This window comes from Ambystoma mexicanum, chromosome 2q (genome assembly GCF_040938575.1).
Source record: "Ambystoma mexicanum isolate Mex_15411 chromosome 2q, UKY_AmexF1_1, whole genome shotgun sequence".
NCBI classification, from domain to species: domain Eukaryota; kingdom Metazoa; phylum Chordata; class Amphibia; order Caudata; family Ambystomatidae; genus Ambystoma; species Ambystoma mexicanum.
The window spans coordinates 1,354,347,837-1,354,366,803 of NC_090924.1; the positions used below are offsets into that span (position 1 = coordinate 1,354,347,837).

The following is an 18,967-nucleotide window of genomic DNA, read 5'->3' on the forward strand; positions in this document are numbered from 1 at the left end:
GGTGGTGAGGACAGGAAGCACAATACAAGAGCTTGACCCAGAATACTCACACTTTCCGGTAGCAGGCTGTAAGATCTCCACTAAACAGAAAGTTAAAACAGTAGGGATCTACCTGGATCTAAACTTAAAAACGCAAGCCCAAGTTAACAGCCGGATATCTACATCAGCAGACTATATAAGGTTACTCTCACAGATACAACCTTATCTTACGAAAGACAGGGCGACAGTAGCCAGGGCCATTGTCAGTACCAAGATGGATAATTGTAGTAGTCCCCTGGTCGGGGTAGGTAAAGGGGGCTCTGCCAGACTACAGGTAATTCAAAACAGCACAATGAGGGCAATAGTCGGCCTTAGAAGAAGAGATCCTAGATCAGAGGCAAGGAAAACCCTACATTGGCTCCCCATTGAAGTCAGGATAGAGTACCGCCTGCTCCTAATACTAATACACATGTTTGGCTGGATCCAATCCACAGTACCTATCAGCAACATTAAAAAGGAAGCCTGTGCTGAGAGCACTTTGATCCAGTGACACTGACCTGCAAGTGGTGCCAAGATCTAAGCTGGCTTAAGTAAGTAAAAGTGCTTTCTTTGCTGCGGCACCCAGAGAATAGAATGCTATCCCCCCTGACCTGAGCGAAATAAAATAGCTGGATATGTTTAAAAAAGACTCCAAGCATTCTTGTTTAGATAAACACATCTGTTCTGGAATGGGTGGTGCCTGTTGGCCCACAAGCGGCTGTCTAGTTGTTTCTGTGTCTGACCATCTATCCTACAGTTGCGCCAGAATGCCTCTGTCCCGTTGATGCATGGTATAAATAAATACATATAAAATGTAAATGTGGGCAACCTCACCACTACAACTTTTGTTCCTCTGCCCAAGGTCCATGCTGGCACAGCTTGCTCTTCCAGAGGTTCACCGGTGCAGTGCCTTGGTTTCCAGGCATCATGATGACATGGGCCGGCTGCCAAGGGTCTGTCTGTTCTGTCGTGGGAGACCCATTTCTCAACATGAGCAGTCATCAGGGAAACGTACCGAAATGTCACCCTTCTTTGTGCGCCTCCGCAGTCACTGCCACTTTGGGAGCGCACAAAATACTGACTCCCATTATGGCACCCAAGCAGAGCGGGGGTGTCCCCCGCTCTCCTTCGGCGCATTAATGGGAGTCGGGGTTGCGGGGGTGTCCCCCGCTTACCATTGTGGTAAGCGGGGGACAAGAAAGTAAAAGGAAAAAGCACCAAAAAAAAAGCACCCTGCGTCAGCTCTGACCACGTAAGTTGGAGGAACCGACGCTGCAGGGATAGCGGGAAGTCGGTGGCGCACACAGAAGTGTGTGCCGCAAAGGAAGGTGGGGTGGGTCAGGTAATGGGTACATGGGTACATGGGTAAAGTGATCCATTTGATCACTGCGCCGTGCAGTAATTGGCATGGACATTTACGTCGGCGCAGTTTTGGACGGCGCAGTGATCACACAGATTCATCATCAGTAAGCACCAGAAGGTGTCACCTGCTTTCCCAGAAGCCCGGAAGCCATCCCAGCAGATCAGGTCGTGCTACAGACACGATAGGCTAGCTGAGCCAGTTCTGGCATGGGAGTTCTGTTGAGTACTTCCTACCTCAACGCAATCTTAGACACCCTCTGACTTACGTTGGTGCCTCTTTTAATGTTACCAATATTTATTTTTTTACCAGTGACTTACCTGATTCTAATCTGGACTTGGAGATGGGTGTACCCATTCCCACTTAATTGACTTTAAGGAGTCCATTTATTCAAAATACACTCCCTTTTCAGCAAACTATCCTCATGAAAGCATTGTGTATCTAAACATTTTGAGTTCTTCACCGTTCCCTTTTGTCCTAGATTTTTCTTATTTCGTGGTCTCCCACTGTAAATTTGAAGTCTCCTTCAGAAGGAAGATATCAAAAGGTACTTGCATAGGAATTCCTAAGGGGATCTCTAATTTTATTTCCCAGTCAAGTGATGTTCCAAGAGATTGGCCTAACATCTCTAGGAACACCATCCTCAATTAAATGCCCTCTTTCTCGCACTATAACTCTCTTGCATATGTTTAAACACAAACACCATCTTGCACTCCTATACCATCTATAGTAAGGCAACTTATCATTTTTTCAATTTTAAATTGTTGCGCCATATCCCCCTTCAGACTAGGGGACTCCAGCCACACCAACCCCTCACTTTCTTACATTCTTTCCTCCAATATCAGATGTCCACATTGGTCAATCTACACTATTCAATTATGCTAGAGGTTTTTATCTATTAATGCCCATACAAATCCTCACAGTATTAAAAGCTCTCTCAATAGCAGTGTCCCTCGATAGACAGTTTGCTACCGAACCCCCACCCCCACCCCCGCGGAATCAACATCCGAGGTAACTCGAGTAGCACTATTTGCTACCAAAGTGGTCACATACTTTACCCATAGCAAAGACTAATACATGCATGCATTTCTATGTACTTTTATGCCATAGAAAGGACGTTTCCTGTTCTATCGACAACAAGACGGGATTACAGTTTTTTCAGAATGCTATATTAGCCCAAAGAAGACTTATGCTGCGTTCTCTAGTGAGAGCATTTTTACATCGCTGATTACACTGTATGGGCTCATAATGGTGGTGTCTGCCTCCCAACAAAAGGTAATTAAAAGATAGAAGAAAGTCCTGGTGTGAGGATAGTGCACCACCATTTAGATAGAGACGGATATAATGCACATTACGTCTCCCTTCAATATCCTTCAGTAGCCCATACAGCTGTGTTTCTTTTTAGTATCTTAATTGGTATGTTTCGATTACATGGTATGAAAGAAGATTAGATAGGGTCAGCCTCTTCCCTATCCACTGTTACATAGGCGATACACCACTCACAGCCTAAGGAGAGAAGGCATTACATAGGCAGGGTTAGGATTTGTGTGTATGAGTGGTACCTCAATACCATATGGATGGGAGTTTTTGTGCAATAACTTCTTCATCACTTAGAAACATACACAAACTTTAAGATACAAATACAATCTAGGCACAGAATTCCATAACCAAAGTGAAATCCTTATTGTTGACATTTCGAGAAAAAAAAGGACAAAGACTAGACGCAATGCTAACAATTTTTTATTGATTTTTCTTCTTATATTTTTTTGCAACAGTGATTATTTTTAACAGGACAGACAAGTCTTTGTAAACTAAGCTCTTAGAAAAGCCAGACCTTTCCAGCCCACTTCATGTTTTCATTAAGCCACCTTAAAGCAGTCCGATGCTCCAAAAGATAGACTTGTTCCATTGTAATATTCACAGTCAAGTGTTTGAGGAAAAGCTTTGGCTCAAACAGACGAACACACTGCAATACTCTCTTCATTGCCGCCTGATAACGCTCCTTGCTGGCAGCCTGATTTTCCATACATCTGCAAAAGACATCAATAATCACATAACGTTTGGTTTACCAACAGTTTACAAGACAGTCGCAAAAGCAGTAAAAAGTAGTGGTTTTTCAAGGAGAAGGAACAAGTTACTTACCTGTAACTGTTGTTCTCCAGCATGGGTCTGGCATGGATTCACATGCTCATGAATATTCCCCGTCGTCAGGCTGGGAATCCTCGGTAAAGAAAAAACCAGTATCAGTTTCGTTTCTGATCTGTCTTTCGTAGTAATAACCAATCACTGGTCTCTGCGTCATACTGACCACAGCCAATGACTGCCCTCTACCTAAGCACCGCCTCTGGCAGCCATCTTCAGATTTGGAAGCACGTGAAGTGGCAGTATGACCAAGTGAAGAGCCGCAGAGGGGTAGGCGGGAGGGTTCGCATGTGAATCCATGCCAGACCCATGCTGGAGAACAACAGTTACAGGTAAGTAACTTGTTCCTTCTCCAGCATGGGGTCTGGCATGGATTCACATGCTCATGAATAAAGAATACATAGCAGTACACACATGCACAACCACGGGAGGTGGCAAAGGCTCAACATTAAGCATCACATAAACTCAACATTAAGCATCTTACCTCCTCACCAGGATCACCTCAGGCGAACAGGTTGCGCAGCACTGCTTGGCCGACCCTGGACTCCTCCCTGGAATCCCGGTCGACGCAGTAGAATTTCGTGAAGGTGTGCGTCGACCTCCACGTAGCAGCCCTGCATATGTCCAGCAGGGGCACACCAGATAGGAACGCCGTGGTAGCTGCGATCGCTCTGGTGGAATGGGCTCTCGGACGGCCAGGCAGCGGTCGGTTTGCCAACCGATGACAGTACATGATACAGCCGGAGAGCCATCTGGAAATGGAAGCCTTCGAGAGAGCCTTCCCCTGATTGACAGGTCCAAAGTTCACAAAGAGTTGTGACGTCTTCCGAAAACACTTCGTGCGGTCTACGTAGAACTTCAGCGCTCTAGCCACATCCAGCGAGTGCAAAGTCCTCTCAGCCGGCGACGAAGGCGACGGGAAGAACACAGGCAACACCAAGGGTTCGTTGAGATGGAAGTCCGACGGCACCTTGGGCATGAAGGAGGGGTGCGTCCTGAGCACTACCCTCGTGTCGTGGAAAGTCAAGTACGGGGCCTTGCAGGAAAGGGCCTGGATCTCTCCCACTCGTCGTGCGGAGGTGATGGCCACAAGAAAAGCTGTTTTCCACGATAGAAACTTCAACGGGGCCGAGTGCAGAGGCTCGAACGGAGGTCCCATGAGCTTGGTCAGCACCACGTTGAGCTCCCACGCCGGGGCCGGAGCCTTCACCGGCGGGAAAGATCTGAACAGTCCTTTCATGAACTCTTTCACCAGACGATGAGACCACAAGGACGTCCGCCCCGTGGTTCTGGTGTATCGGGAGATCGCAGCAAGATGAATCTTGATGGACGCGTGTGCCAGACCAGCTTTGGCCAGCGTCAGCAGGTACGGCAGTACTTGGGGAGCCGTAATCCGTAGAGGGTTAATCTTCTGTGCGTGGCACCAGACAGAGAACCTCTTCCATTTGTGTCCGTAGCATTTAAGAGTCGAGGACGCCCTGGCCTTTGCAAGAACCTCTCTGCAATCGGCCGGTATGTCGTATCCTCCAAACTCTAGCGCTGCAGGAGCCAGGCCTGCAAGTTCAGCGACTTCGGGTCGTGGTGGAGGATGGCGCCTCCTTCCCTGGAGAGTAGATCCGCGTCCGCCGGCAGCTTGATCGGCGGGGACGCTGACAAGTCCAGAAGGTCCTGGAACCATATCTGCCTCGGCCACGCAGGTGCGACGAGGATCATCCTGCACCGTGACCTCTTGAGCTGGTTGACGAGCCGGATTAGCAGAGGCAAGGGAGGGAACGCGTAGAGGAACAGGCCCTCCCAGGGGAACGAGAAAGCATCGCCCATGCTCCTCGTCTGGGGAAACCTGCTGGCGAACCTCCGGCACTTGGTGTTCGTTGCCGTCGCGAACAGGTCGATCTGGGGTGTGCCCCACCGTCGGAAGAGGCGATCCACCAGATCCTGCCGTAGTTCCCACTCGTGGCACGAGCGCAGCTCCCTGCTGAGTGAGTCGGCGATGGTGTTTTTTATCCCTGCCAGATGAAACGGTACCAGAAAAATCCCTTGGGCGACGGCCCAATGCCACAGGTCCTGCGCCTCCTTGGACAGCGCTGGGGACCTGGTTCCGCCCTGTTTCCTGATGTAAAACATGGTGGTGGTGTTGTCGGTGAAGATCCTCACCACCTTGCCCTTGAGGGACGGAAGGAAGGACCTGAGGGCCCAAAACACTGCACGGAGCTCCAGGACGTTGATATGCAGGGACTTCTCCGTCGGGAGCCAGAGTCCCCTTGCGTGCAGATTTTCGGTGTGCGCTCCCCACCCTTCCAGGGAGGCATCCGTGGTCACAGTCTCCTGGTGGGCTGGGGTCTGGAAGTCCATGCCCGCCGTCAGATGCGCGCGGGTGCCCCACCACCGTATCGCTCGTCGGAAACTCTCGTCAAGCTTGATCCTTTCCTCGAAGCTGCCCGTCGTCTGGATCCAGCGCGCATCCAGGAATTCTTGCAACGGGCGCATCCGGAGCCTGCACATGGGAATGAGGTAGATGCAGGAAGACATCATCCCGAGGAGGGACTTGATGGACCTCACCTTGGCCGCGTCGGCCACCAACATCCGTTGCACCTTGCCCAAGATGGTCCTGGTCCTCTCCTCCGACGGGGAGGCCAGAAGGGATACTGTGTCGAGCCTCGCTCCCAGAAACAGTGCGACTTGCGCGGGCACCAGGTGGGATTTGGCGTAGTTCACGGAGAATCCCAGGTCCGTGAGGAGTTGGACGGTCCTTGCCGTGTGGACCACGGCGAGCTCCCTCGTCTTGGCGCGGATGAGCCAGTCGTCCAGGTAGGGGTAGACGTGAATCCCCTTGCGGCGCAGCTGCGCCGCCACCGGTGCGAGGCACTTGGTGAATACCCTGGGTGCCGACCGTAGTCCGAAGGGGAGGGCTTTGAACTGGTAATGACGCCCTTGGACCACGAACCTGAGGAATTTTCGGTGCCCCTTTAGGATGGGAATGTGGAAGTAGGCATCCTCCAAATCCAACGACGATAGGAAGTCTCCTTCCTCCAGCTGACCCAGGACGTGCTGGAGGGTGACCATCCGGAACTTCTGCGCCTTGATGAACTTGTTCAGACGTCGCAGGTCTAGGATGGGGCGCCATCCTCCCGTCTTCTTCTTCACGAGGAAGTATCGCGAGTAGACTCCGGAGCCCCGAAGCCTCTTTGGGACGAGTTCGATGGCGCCCTTTCTGAGCATCGCCTTTACCTCCAGGAGAAGTTGAGGGACGTGAAGTTCTTTCCTGGCCACGGGGGGGACGCGCGGGCACCTTCTTTGAAACTCGAGTGCGTGACCCCGGGCCAGGGCGTCCAGCACCCAACGGTCGGTGGAGATGGACTCCCACACGCTGACGAAGCCCGCCAGCCGGCCTCCCACCGGGGTGCTTCGGTGGGGGTCCGACCCCACGGCCGGTTCAATCCTGCTTGGACGCGGCCTTGCCGCCTTGACCTCCTTGGCGACGACGGCGGGGTCCGCTAGACTTGCCTCGTCCTCTGTAGGCCTCTTGCGACGACGAGCGGGCCGCTTGACGGTAGGAAGCGAAACCGCCGCCGGAACCTTTGGAGGCGCCCTTGCCTCCGCCGCTCCGAAAGGGCGTTCGTCGTTGCTGCAGGACTCCAAGGGCCCTGGCCGTCTCAGTATCCGCCTTGATGGCCTGAAGGGAATCGTCCACTGTCTTCCCAAACAGGTTGTTCCCGTCGAAGGGCATGCCCAGGACTCTGGTCTGGACGTCCTGCCGAAAGTCTGTAGCTTTGAGCCATCCACGACGTCGAAGGCAAACGCCGTTGCCCAGCTGGCGGAACCCAGTGTCGGCGATGTCCGTCGCCACGGTGATGGCGTGGTCCGACGCCACCTCACCTTCCTGCAGGATCTCAAGGGCCTCCGCCCTCTTGTCGTCCAGCAGAAAATCCAGCAGGGGAGCTATCTTGTACCAGAGCTCCCTGTCGTAGCGGGCCACGATAGCCAAGGCGTTGGCCGCTTTAATCGTCGTCGCTGCCGACGAGATGACTCTACGTCCCATAGCATCCAATTTCTTTCCCTCGCCGTCCGGCGGGGAAGTTGATGTGGAGGCCGCACCCCCCCCCGCTTTCTTCCTGGCTGCCGCGGAGACGACGGAGTCCGGGGTAGGCTGCGCCCGGAGGCATAGGGGGGCCGTGTCCGGGACCCGGTACTTTTTCTCGTACCGGTCTCTTCTAGCTGGCGTCGTGGAAGGGTTCTTGAGGAGGGAAAGGCCCTCATCCCAAATGTCGTCCAACAGAGGCACTGCGAGGACCGTCTTCCTCTTGGCCTCACGCCGCTGATAAAGGAAGCCTTCCTTTTTCTTCTCCTCAGGTCAGAGTTGGAAAAGCTCGGAAGCCCTGGAGATCATGGAGTGGAAAGATCCGATCTCGTCGGGCGGAGAAGCCCTGGTGGGAGGCGACGACGGAAAATCCTCGTCGTATGCCTCGTCGTCCGTACCCGTCGCTGCCGTGTCAGTCCCAGTATCATCCCCTCGGGTGGACGGGGAGGAGGGCTGGACGGGGCGCGACAGTTGAAAAGGAGGTGGTGGATGGATCCTTCTTTTCTTGGTGGGGGGAACACCAGAAGGTCCCGGTTCTGGATCCCCCGACGGGAGAGGTTCCTCCGTCGGTAACGGTAGCCTCGTCCTTATCTCGGAGCATAAGGACTGTATGGCCAACAAAATGGCCGCCGAGTTGTCTTGCGGCGCTGGCAGAGGGGAATCCGACGGGCGAGCAGGGGCTCCGTCGGTATCCTCGACGATGTCGTCGTCACCTGCGTCGGGGTCCATTCCGACGGGCTGGCCTTCTTCCACGCCTAGGCCGTGGCTTAAGACCTCGATCAGCTCCTCTTCTGAGGTTGAGGCCGAATCTACGACGACGCCCTGCCCCCCCTTAATCTTCCCCACGGAGGGTTTCACGGGGGTCCTATCGATGGGCACAAAGGAAGACTCCCTCCGCGGAGGCAGGGAGATTCTGGGCCCTGAGGTCGCCACCACTGGTGTAGCCACCACAGGCTGAGCCAGGGCCGCCGCGACCGTTTCGATAGAGGGCTTGGTCGGATGGATCAAGGCCTTCACCACCTTAGGTGCGCTCACCGCCTTATCCTTGAGGGAGGGGGCACTGCCACGCTCCTCCTCTGCCTTAGAGCTCGACCGGGGCCTCTCCAGGAGCTTCGCCGGGTGCTCGGCCTTCCTCTTACCCGACCCAGAGCGTTGGCTCGTGGTTGATGGTGCCGGGGAGGGTGCGCCCTGCCTGGCGCCCGTAGAGCCCGACCGTTCGGCGCTCCCGGTGCCAGCGGACTTGCGGTGCTTGGCCTTATGTTGGGCCCCCGTCGCCGGGGCGCCCTCAAAGGTCTTAGAAGACCGCTCGGATTTCTTCTTCTTCTCGCCAGACGGGCTCTTACCCTCCAGCCAGTTGGCGAGACGTTGATGGCGGTCCTTCATGGTCCGTTCCGACATGTTGCCGCAAAACGCACAGTCCTTCTCCACGTGCGTCTTGTCCTCATGAAGGCAGTAAAGGCAGAAAGAGTGTTCGTCCTCCTTGAAGACGTTCTGCAGCTGGCATCCAGGGCAGACCCTGAACAGCTTTCCGGGCGTCGAGCTTCCCTTCTCCTGGGCCATCTCCGAGACCGGGCCTGAGAAGCTTCTGGAGTCCTCCGAAGCGTAGCTCGACGAAATCTTCACCCTTGAGGGGCACAGATGAATCCGACACGGGTCCCCGTTGATCGGATGTAGGATCGGTGGAGCTTGAGGCTCTTTTGACCGAAAGAATCGAAGTTTTTTGTGAAAAAGCGCGAAAAATAGCACTAACGCTCGAGAGCAATAGCACGAGGATCCCAACACATGAACGTGCGGTAAAAATCTGAAGATTGCTGCCAGAGGCGGTGCTTAGGTAGAGGGCAGTCATTGGCTGTGGTCAGTATGACACAGAGACCAGTGATTGGTTATTACTACGAAAGACAGATCAGAAACGAAACTGATACTGGTTTTTTCTTTACCGAGGATTCCCAGCCTGACGACGGGGAATATTCATGAGCATGTGAATCCATGCCAGACCCCATGCTGGAGAACTACGTAAGCCTCCTCCCATTTCAAGGTTACAATAAGAAGGCTGAGTGAGCTGAGGCAGAATTTACATTACATTTCTTTACAAATGTTAATTTTTGCCAGATAAGGGGGAATGTACTCAGACTGCAGTCTGACGTGAGGAAGCAAAGCTGAGCAGGTGTCAATATAAATACAATTTTGTTAACCCCAGTTCGATTCATTTGCTCTTGATCCAGCACAGATTGCGTCAAGACAGTATGAAAAAGCAGTGTACCTGTGATCCAATAGGACATTAAATGACAAATTGTGGCTAAAATATACCCACTTTGCCATTTTGCTGGTGTAAGGAAATTGTTACTGTTTTCCTTCCCGAAATGTCACAATGAGGAGCGAAAACATTTCAACCAGTTCGCGGTAGAGCGGTGGTGCTAAAAGTTTTGGCACCGTAATTGGTTGAAATATTTGTGCAACCGGAAGCAAAAAGGCAACGACTGGTGAAGAAAAGCAGCTAAGCCGCTGTGACATCCACCTCACCAGAATTGCACCCACCTATACTCCCAGGCGTAAGTCTATCTTCCAAAACCTTTTCAGCCAGCAGATGGCGCACTTTGCCTCCACTCCACCACATCGCTGCATTTGGGCAAGAGCCAACATGCTCACTGAGTCGCCAAGAATTTGGGTATTTTTTTCTTCCAATTAATTATTCGTCCAGGTGAGGTTAACGTTCCTCAGAGTAAAAATGAGGGCAATGCAAGGGAGGGCGGGCTCCTGACACCTACCTTAGGCCCTATAGCATTTCTGGCAGTGGGTCATGGCGGAACCCTGTAAGGCATGACAAACGTCTTTTCTACTTCCAATGCTTGTATGTTGAAAATGGAAAAATAATATTCTTTGAGTGCATAGTGGTGGTTTTAGGATGTGAGGTGGTCGGCATGGCCTGCAACCCCCAATTCGCGGGACACTTTTGGAAATTTTGTCCCATGACTTATGGATGGTTGTACCTCAGGACCTCTGTTCTGCTAATTTTCCCATCCTCAGCGGCTGGGGAACCAAAGGAAAGCCATACATTGCAAGCAACCCGTATGAAGGGTAGTTGGAATAGCAAAGAGGAATCTGTGACAGGAAGAACTAATCCATCAGACAAAAGCATTACTGAAAGAAATGATGTACTTCTAGAAGCTTCTAGCCTCCCACAGATTCCCCATCTTCTTACCAAAGCAGTGCAGAAACTATAGGAGGGAGAAGAGCAAGGATCGAACACCTACAATCAGAAAAGCATGGTCCGCTGAATGAGTGAAACAGGCACTTTGACCAGCATGTGAGGCAAGGTCCACCCTCATTGCCCCAAGGCACATCCTGCATTTCAGATCAGGTTCAAAGCTGTTTTGCGACAGGTGATGAGGGTATATATTTGCTCGTTTGGTGTGCATTTGAGCCACCGCTAGCATATATTATTGGTTCCACTACTGTAGCCATGTCTGACGATTGTACAAGATACTGCAGAATTTTAAAGTCTTTTGAAAGGCACATCTCACCGCTTCATACAAGCCCAGCGCTGAACCTTAGAGCGAGCGTGCAACACCACAATTTTCCCATGGGGCCGTTTCAGAAAAGGACCCGGTAACCTGAGTCAACGGTGTGCCGTCACAATGGAGTATACGAGAGTAACCACCTAGGAAACACTACCTTCAAGCACTATCAGTCGCTGCAGTATGGGGCATGTACAAGTGTGATGTAATACATGGCGACATAGCTCCAAAGGTTTGTGGGGCCACATGCATCAACAGATACAGCCATATTGAAACTCGTAAAGCCCCAAATTTATAACACAAATATGTGAAGTTTGCAAACAGTCAAAATCAAATAGAAAATATGGAATGTAGAGGGAGAAGGATCCTGCTACTGCTGCAAAGGAAACAGACTGGAAAATGAAGAGGATAACGCTGGCACATAGCCAAGCAGAATATAGAGGGCCACACATATATGATCAAGTTAATGATTGTATGAAAGAATGCAATTTATATACAATTGTGCTGGGATGCAAAGCCGCAGGTCCATGTGCATTGAATGAACAGTGATGAGCAAGGCCATGATGTTTTAATGAACAAGATACATTATGCAATATATTTTCTGTAAAGGGGAACCTTTCACCTTGTCTAATACAAGTCTCTTGATGCAATTCTCACTAAACGGCACAGCTAGTAGATGGGTAAGAACACATCCGAGAGTATGAAAGAAGGCAAGCTCATACAATTACACAGGGTGTAAAACTACTAGTACGAAATACGAAGCGAGTTATCGAACTGCACTGTATTGTCCTCTTTGTGCATTGTTTTCTGCACTGAGCTTTCGTGTTAAACTATCAGCGAGTGTTAGCATTTTGAGAGCAAAAACCCAGCGATAAAGTGACCTATCACAAGGGAATCGGTGGGGGGCGTAACCTGGACTACATTAACTAACGACTGCATTGACTAACGGCTGCTTGGAGACTGTGGGGGTCATAATCTAAGCAGTCATAAGATGAGTTCTATCATTGTGCTCATCGATCGTTGTCCTGGCACGAAAAAATAAAAATAAAATAAATAAAAAACAACTGTTAATTCTCAATAGTTTTACATCCGAGAGGGTGGGGAAGGTCCCTCGATGTCCTACTGAAGCCCAATCGAATTACAACATAGAGACAGTATCAGAGTGCACAGCTTTCGCTGCCAGTAACAAAATTCCAGCACCCTACAGTGAATTACCTTTGCGAGGCACGGATACATCAGACTGTGGGACCCTTTCAATTGAGCCCCCAACCAATCAATCATATTGATGTTGAAGGTAGCACTGCCACGGGAGAGAGGGAGAAGAGCCTGTCTGGTCGCAAAGAGCCAATTAAAGAGTTGAGGCCGGATAGGGGGCAAGTTGTATCCCAGAAAGGGGTGCCCGACGAAAACTCCTTTTGCAGTAAGCAGGGAGGATGCCCCTTAAATGTGATGGTTCGAATAGGCCTCATGACAGCTTCCCCTTTGAATACTTTAGATAGAGAAGGAGGGGCAGGCCCGAATGGGGGGAATGGAATTAAAGATACTCGACATTGCATCATTAAAGAAAGGGGCTTGGACACAAGCATTGAACTTGACCGTATCCCCAAGGAACGATTTTGCAGGAGACAATTAACTGATAATTGAGGGCTCCAATATAGAAGAACTCCAAAGCAGTGCCGGGGTAGTGTCCTCAGTAAAAGCCATTGAGCCCCCAATAATAACAAAAGACCCACCAGTGGTCTACAGATTTGGGAAAAGTAATCCCAGTAGTCAGTCACAGAAGCAGACTCAACCTCTACTCAAGACTATATGGAAACCTACGGGTATTACTCCGGCCAGTTTGCTTTCTAAGCAAAGGTTCTTCTATCGGAAAACTGATAAAGAAGCCTCAATGGAGGTAGCAGCAGATAAGGATTGGTCTGCAGAAAATAGCTTACAGAAACCAGCCGTGTCCCCGAAAGACAGCAATATGGTGGCCTTCGTCCGGAGAAGTCCTCTGAGACGAGGAAGGTCTAATGAAGAGGCCAATTCCTGTGTAATTAATGCAGAGGCGGTGAGTGTCCCAGGTACTAACTTTACCCCAAAGGGGCCCGAGGATGGATAAAAGTTCAAGCGAGTTTAGTAGCTCGCAGGCCTGCCTGATAAACTCAAGTACACCTTTATCAGATGAGGACATTTTGATGGACTTGGCTAATGCTAAAATTGAAGAGCAGTCCTCCCAAAAACCTCTGGTAGATGCGAAACTGATAGCAGCCATTACTACAACCTTGGCCTCCTAAATGAAACTCCACGAAACATTGAGCATCAAATTGGGGATCAGTCGACACTAATGGCCATGCTGCATTCTAAGCTGCTATTTGTCAAATGATCTATGCGATTATTGCGACGGCCGAAAATGCTGACTTTTTTTTTTAACCCTTTACACCACATATCCCCACCCATATTAATATTATACTCTAAAAAAAAAAAAGAAGTCAGCATTTTCGGCCGTCGCAATTCCCAGGTCGACATTTTTGTACGATTCCTTTGTCAAAGGCTTTGTGACTGCAATTCAAGGAAATATATACAGAAACAGAACAAATTACAAAAATCTTGCACAGTATAACTGACCCAATAATCCAAGACAAAAATAACAGACGTCTGGACTTGGAGAAACAAAGAAATGAGTTCAGCAATCAAGTGGAAAGAAGCAGCAGTAGTGATTTTGCTCTGACCTCTCCATCTAAATGTATGGACATGATTGCAACCGTTCAGAGGAAGGGTCTGGAAGAGAGGACAACAGTGGTAGACAAACCTACAGGCTGTACTGTGGTGTACCAAGAAGTATGTAGTAGTTTCCGGTGAGGTGGAGCTAGAAGAAGTTGAGGTCAACTTGGCTATTGCTGCATCCACTTTCCTCCCTAAAAAAGAAAGGAGGAAAGTCGACCCCAGAGGCCACCTTCCTCAAAAGATTCTAAAATAAAAAAGAAGTTTGATATATTCTCCAAACTGGGCGCGGGTACAAACATAGTAAAAGAGTGGCTTTAAAGAAGAAACTAACTGAACAGGAAAAGCCTTTGCTAAAACATCACAATAAGGCTTCGGACCCGTTACATCTACAGTGAAGTGATCCCCCTCAGTAAAGCGCTTATCGTGAGAAATATAACGCTACCTAAAACGCTGGGAGAAGAAGAGGTTGTGAAGAAGTAGGTAAATTGTGCCAAAAATATCCCCCCTAGGGTAGTGGAGGTGAAGGAAAACGAGACGAGGCATATTCCTGAAAAAATAAGTGAGGAAGATGACCTGATGGACCCTACTAATCTCTGGACATATTCCCTGTCGGAGGGGGAGGAAGAGTGGTCGCCAAGTGACTAGGAGAGAGATCTAATCCCAAAAAGACAGGAAAAACAAGATCTTTCAACTGACTTGCAAGAAAGTAGTGGGGAGGAAATTAGCGTTATAAGAGCGTCTCCCGACGAATAAAAATTGGTTTGTTAAAAAGGAGATAGGTAGATCCTGAATCTGAGATAAAATCTCAAACAAAGAAGAGGGGAGGCTATGATAAGGAATCGGATGCAGATGTAAGTGTTCAGTGTAACCGTTTTTACCCATTAAGGCCAGGAAAGGCTCGAGTGTCAACAAGTCCGATGTTCAGAACCCTCGAAGAAAAGAGAGCATCCACACAGAGTACTGTTTGTTATTCAAAGGACAAACCACCACGAAATGATTTAAGAAAAGGAGGACAAGCACGCAGAACCAAAAGAGACTGAGACTTAGGGGATCCTCTTGGAAAGAATACTGTATATAAAAGATGATCTTACATTAAATCGGGCTAATGTCCCTTGTTTGTTACATTATGTATCAGCGTTTAGGGGAATTGAATCTAAAGATTTTCAATTACTTGAATTCCCGGAAGAATCCCGATTAGACAAAGCAATGATTTATTTGTCACCATTAAGGAAGAAGAATTTGCTACTCAAGGAGGGCCGGCGACTTCTCCCGATGGGTTTTGACTTGACAGAATATGATCGTACCCGTACGCCAGAGAGACATGATAAGTGCATCGTGGAAGTAGGTCCCCTCAAGTACCTGCTAAATGTAGCCATCATTTGCAGCAAGGGTCCAAAAGAGCGGGCAGTCAGGAGCAGAGAACCCCACGGCCTGTAAACAAAGTGTACAAAAAAGTCTCCTTCTGCAATACTGTTGATAATTCCAATATGTAGAAATTTAAAAATCACTGAAATGAAGGGAAGAGGACTGGAGAAGAAGATGAAAGCTGGGGTTCGTTAGCAGGAGCCTTGGCCACTGGTAGTACCTCAGCATAGCGCCTAGCTTTGTAAGGAAGAAATGACCGGGAGGATCGATATGAGAAGATAGTTTTAGCAACTTGGAAAAGTAGAGGATTTGTCCATCTTTTTGGCCCCGGAGACCTGAAATGTGAAGAATAGGAAATAATGTGCTTGCAGGAGACCTGGCTGCATGATCCTCCAATACTGGAGGGGTTTACATTTTTTTTTAAAAATCCAGCAACAAAGGGATTGAGTGATAGCCCGGCGGCGGGTCTCCTCCTCGATTTAAAAAACTCAAGAGAGTTTAAAGTCATCTCGGTAAAGCATCTGTCGCCTCTGATACAATCTGTGCTCCTTTCGATGGGTGCTGGCAGTCAGAGTCCTGAGTTCACACTTCTGCTACTAAACCTCTACTGGAACGTTGCTTCAGTAGCGGCAGTGGGATATGAAAGTCTAGTACAATCTTTGATTGATGAAGCAAGAGGGGCCTGGGAGAATCTTGATGTCTTGCTCTGTGGGGACCTAAATGTCTATTGTTTTGATGAGAATGCAAACTTAATAACAGATCACATCACGTCGGCTCTGGTGCAAATAACAAGAGGCTTGCTATGGAGGAAGGAATTAAACAACAGGATTATTTATTTGGTTAACGGTTCCATTGAAGGGGATATTCCTGCCTCCAGAAGGTGGACCAGAAGACCCGATGAAAAAAACAATATATTAAATCTTTGCCTCTCAAAATCTCTTTGCAGTTTTGACCAGCCTGATCGTACTGGCAACGAGAACAAGCAATCACAGAATCTTAAAACGAACTTTCAAAAGTCGGCAAGTGAACAGGATGCCTAACGTGAAGGAACATTTGGGTGTGACACCAGGCAGAAATAGACTTCGAGTATGGAAGGATCAATGTGATTTACTCATGCGGCCACAAGGAGAAAATTAACAAAGTATGGCCCGTTTGAGATCCTTTAAAGAAATCACTAATGGCAATAAACTTCCAAACTTTGTCTTTCGTCATGCATTTGATCTGGAGGTTGCTACAAAAAAGAGTTGCAAAAACACATACGACAAATCCTTAAAGATGACTCTAGGACTACACAGGAAAGAGTCAGGAGGCTAAAACAACACTTCAGGAACTGGCTAAAAATCCATTAAGTGGAGAATGCACCAACATGATGCAGAAGCTATGCTACGGCTGGACTCGACTAAAAACACCTCAGAGATGTGGAGGGTGTTTAATGGGGTTAGTGCCCCTCAGGCAGCTCTAATATCTAATGCAGTCTCAGCAGAGGCGTGGTAAAAAAACACTTTACAGCCCTATTCACGTCCCCAATCTCAGAGGCTATAGTAGGAGGAAAGCTCTCTGTTCTCCTGGTCCTTCCCGATTGAGAAACAGGATATTGAGACGCTCATTAAAAAGGCCAGTAACACTCGGGCAGCTGGGCCGGACGGTAACACAAACTGCATGATGAAGAATAAACCCAGAGAAATGGACCAACATAATGCATGCCTTATTTGGTACCATCAAAATGAATGTCTTCAATCATTGTCCATGTCTTCAAGAAGGGCGATAGGTCGGATCCAGGTAACAACAGGCCTATTGCCCGCCTTGATGGGATGGGTAAAATCTTTGGATCAGTTACTCTGCAGTTTTTGACAAAATGGAGCAGGGAGACAAAACATTGTGATAAATGGCAAGCTAGCTTTGTGAAAGGGGGTGCGGACCACACTAAATGTGTTTCCAATTAACCTTTTCAATCAAGAATCAAGTCAAAGCCTAATACACCAAAAGGTATCTTGCTTTAATTGACTTGGCCCAGGCATTTGATACTATCCAGAGACCTATGCTCTGGGCCAAATTGAAGGCTTGGGGATGCCCCGAAGACATCAGAGAGGTTCTCATGTTGCTACATACGAACAACAGCTGAAGTGTGAGACTGGATAAGAGTGGCTCCTTGTCAACGCAGATTAAAACATCTAAGGGGCTGAAACAGGGTTGCCCTCTTGCACCTGTAGCTTTCAACTATTTCATTTCTGATCTTGAGAGAGCATTCAAGGGCATCAGATGCTTTCCGCCCAGGCTAACTGGAGAAACAGTGAGTCCCCTGCTCTATGCTGATGATTTGATTCTCATGGATCAAACAGAGGTGGGCCTACAAAGACAGCTGGATGCTTTGGCCTGGTATGTGGAATTAAATGGTCTCAGGATCAACGTTCGAAAATCGAGGATTCTCTTATTTGGAGGTAAAAGGGTCAAGAAAACCAATACCAATAGAGCATTATACCGAAAGGACGACAAACATTTTGAGGTTATATTAACCTACTTGGGTATATGCTTAAACGATAGCATGACCGACGCACAACGAGAAGCATCGCTCAGGAGTAATGCCAGGAACCTAGTATCTCAGACCTGAATAATCAGGGCAAAGTTGTACAAGTTCTCACTGATCCCTCTAATTGAATCTTATCGCCTGAAAGTCGCTCCTATCTTGACGTACGGAGCAGAGGCTTCTTTTTCATTGTCAGCAGCGGTTTGGCCTAGACTGGAGGGCTTATTTTGGAGATCTGTGTTATCCTCTCTCTACTCGATGACAGTGTGGAAACCTTTGACCTTTTATCGTAATTGCCTGATGGGGGTCAATGAGGGAGGATTCCAATGAGGAAGATCTGTGTTGCCATCCTGCAGTCTATCAGCACATCTGAAGAGACCTTACAGTTAACCCCGACCATAGTAAAACGTAAACTGATGGACTTGGACTGGATTGAGACAATGGAGAGTTGTAGAAAATTCAGCCTTTAAGGGAAAAAATGTTTGGTACCAAAGATGAGGGGCAAGCAGCTAATGTATCTGACTAGGTTCCTGAGCAGTCACTTGCGAGACCAGTTCATGAGATTACCCTTTAAACTTATAACTACAAGAGAAGTTCTGGAAGCATGCAAACTTTAAAGTCTACGGAATTACACATGCAGGTTCTGTAAGGTGGAGACGGAGTCTCTATTCCATTTAATTTTGCTATGTCCGGAGCTGCGAGATATGAGAACAAAGTGGTTGGGCAAATTCCTTTTGGATTGCTCGACAATCACGGTGGAGAAGTTGTGGAGTATTCTGCTACAAGGTGCCCGAGTCTCCATAACTCTGGCCTATGTAAAAGAAATTCTTGTATGCATTGAGGAAGCAAATGGCTAACAATATGTACGAAAATACACATAAGACCATGACAAGGCTTTATACAACATGATGAAGAAGACAGGGTTTATACCCCTGCTAACGTGTTGTGTTTAAATGTCCTCATTTAAATTCATTAATGTATCATGTTGCTACTAAGTTTGATGGTTACATTTTAAGTAGAAGTCTTTTCTTTTGTATTCTTTTTCCGATTACTATTTATTGAGTTCCCACGTGTTTTTGTATGAAGCTAAAAGGTTTAATTTTTCTAAACCAAAGCTATTAAAAATAAAAACATTTAAAAAAAGAAGAGACTTTCAGTGAAAATACAGTGAAAATGAAATGAGGTATGGGCAACAATCAGCTGTTGAAGGATACGCCTCAGTGGCAAACAAACTGGTTATGCACTCGATAATGTGT

The 18,967-nt window shown here is 48.5% G+C and overlaps 1 protein-coding gene across 2 annotated transcripts in view; it reads right to left on the reverse strand.

Moving 5' to 3' along the window:
* Nucleotides 1-3,102: 3,102 nt before the first annotated feature.
* Nucleotides 3,103-18,967, reverse strand: part of TOPAZ1 (testis and ovary specific TOPAZ 1) — a 2,616,805-nt gene continuing 2,600,940 nt past the window's right edge. For both annotated transcript variants that reach the window (XM_069648829.1, XM_069648828.1), the window contains one exon: nucleotides 3,103-3,408. In XM_069648829.1, the coding sequence (XP_069504930.1) occupies nucleotides 3,198-3,408 (211 nt within the window). In that variant the 3' untranslated portion in view covers nucleotides 3,103-3,197. The remainder of the gene's footprint in view (nucleotides 3,409-18,967) is intronic.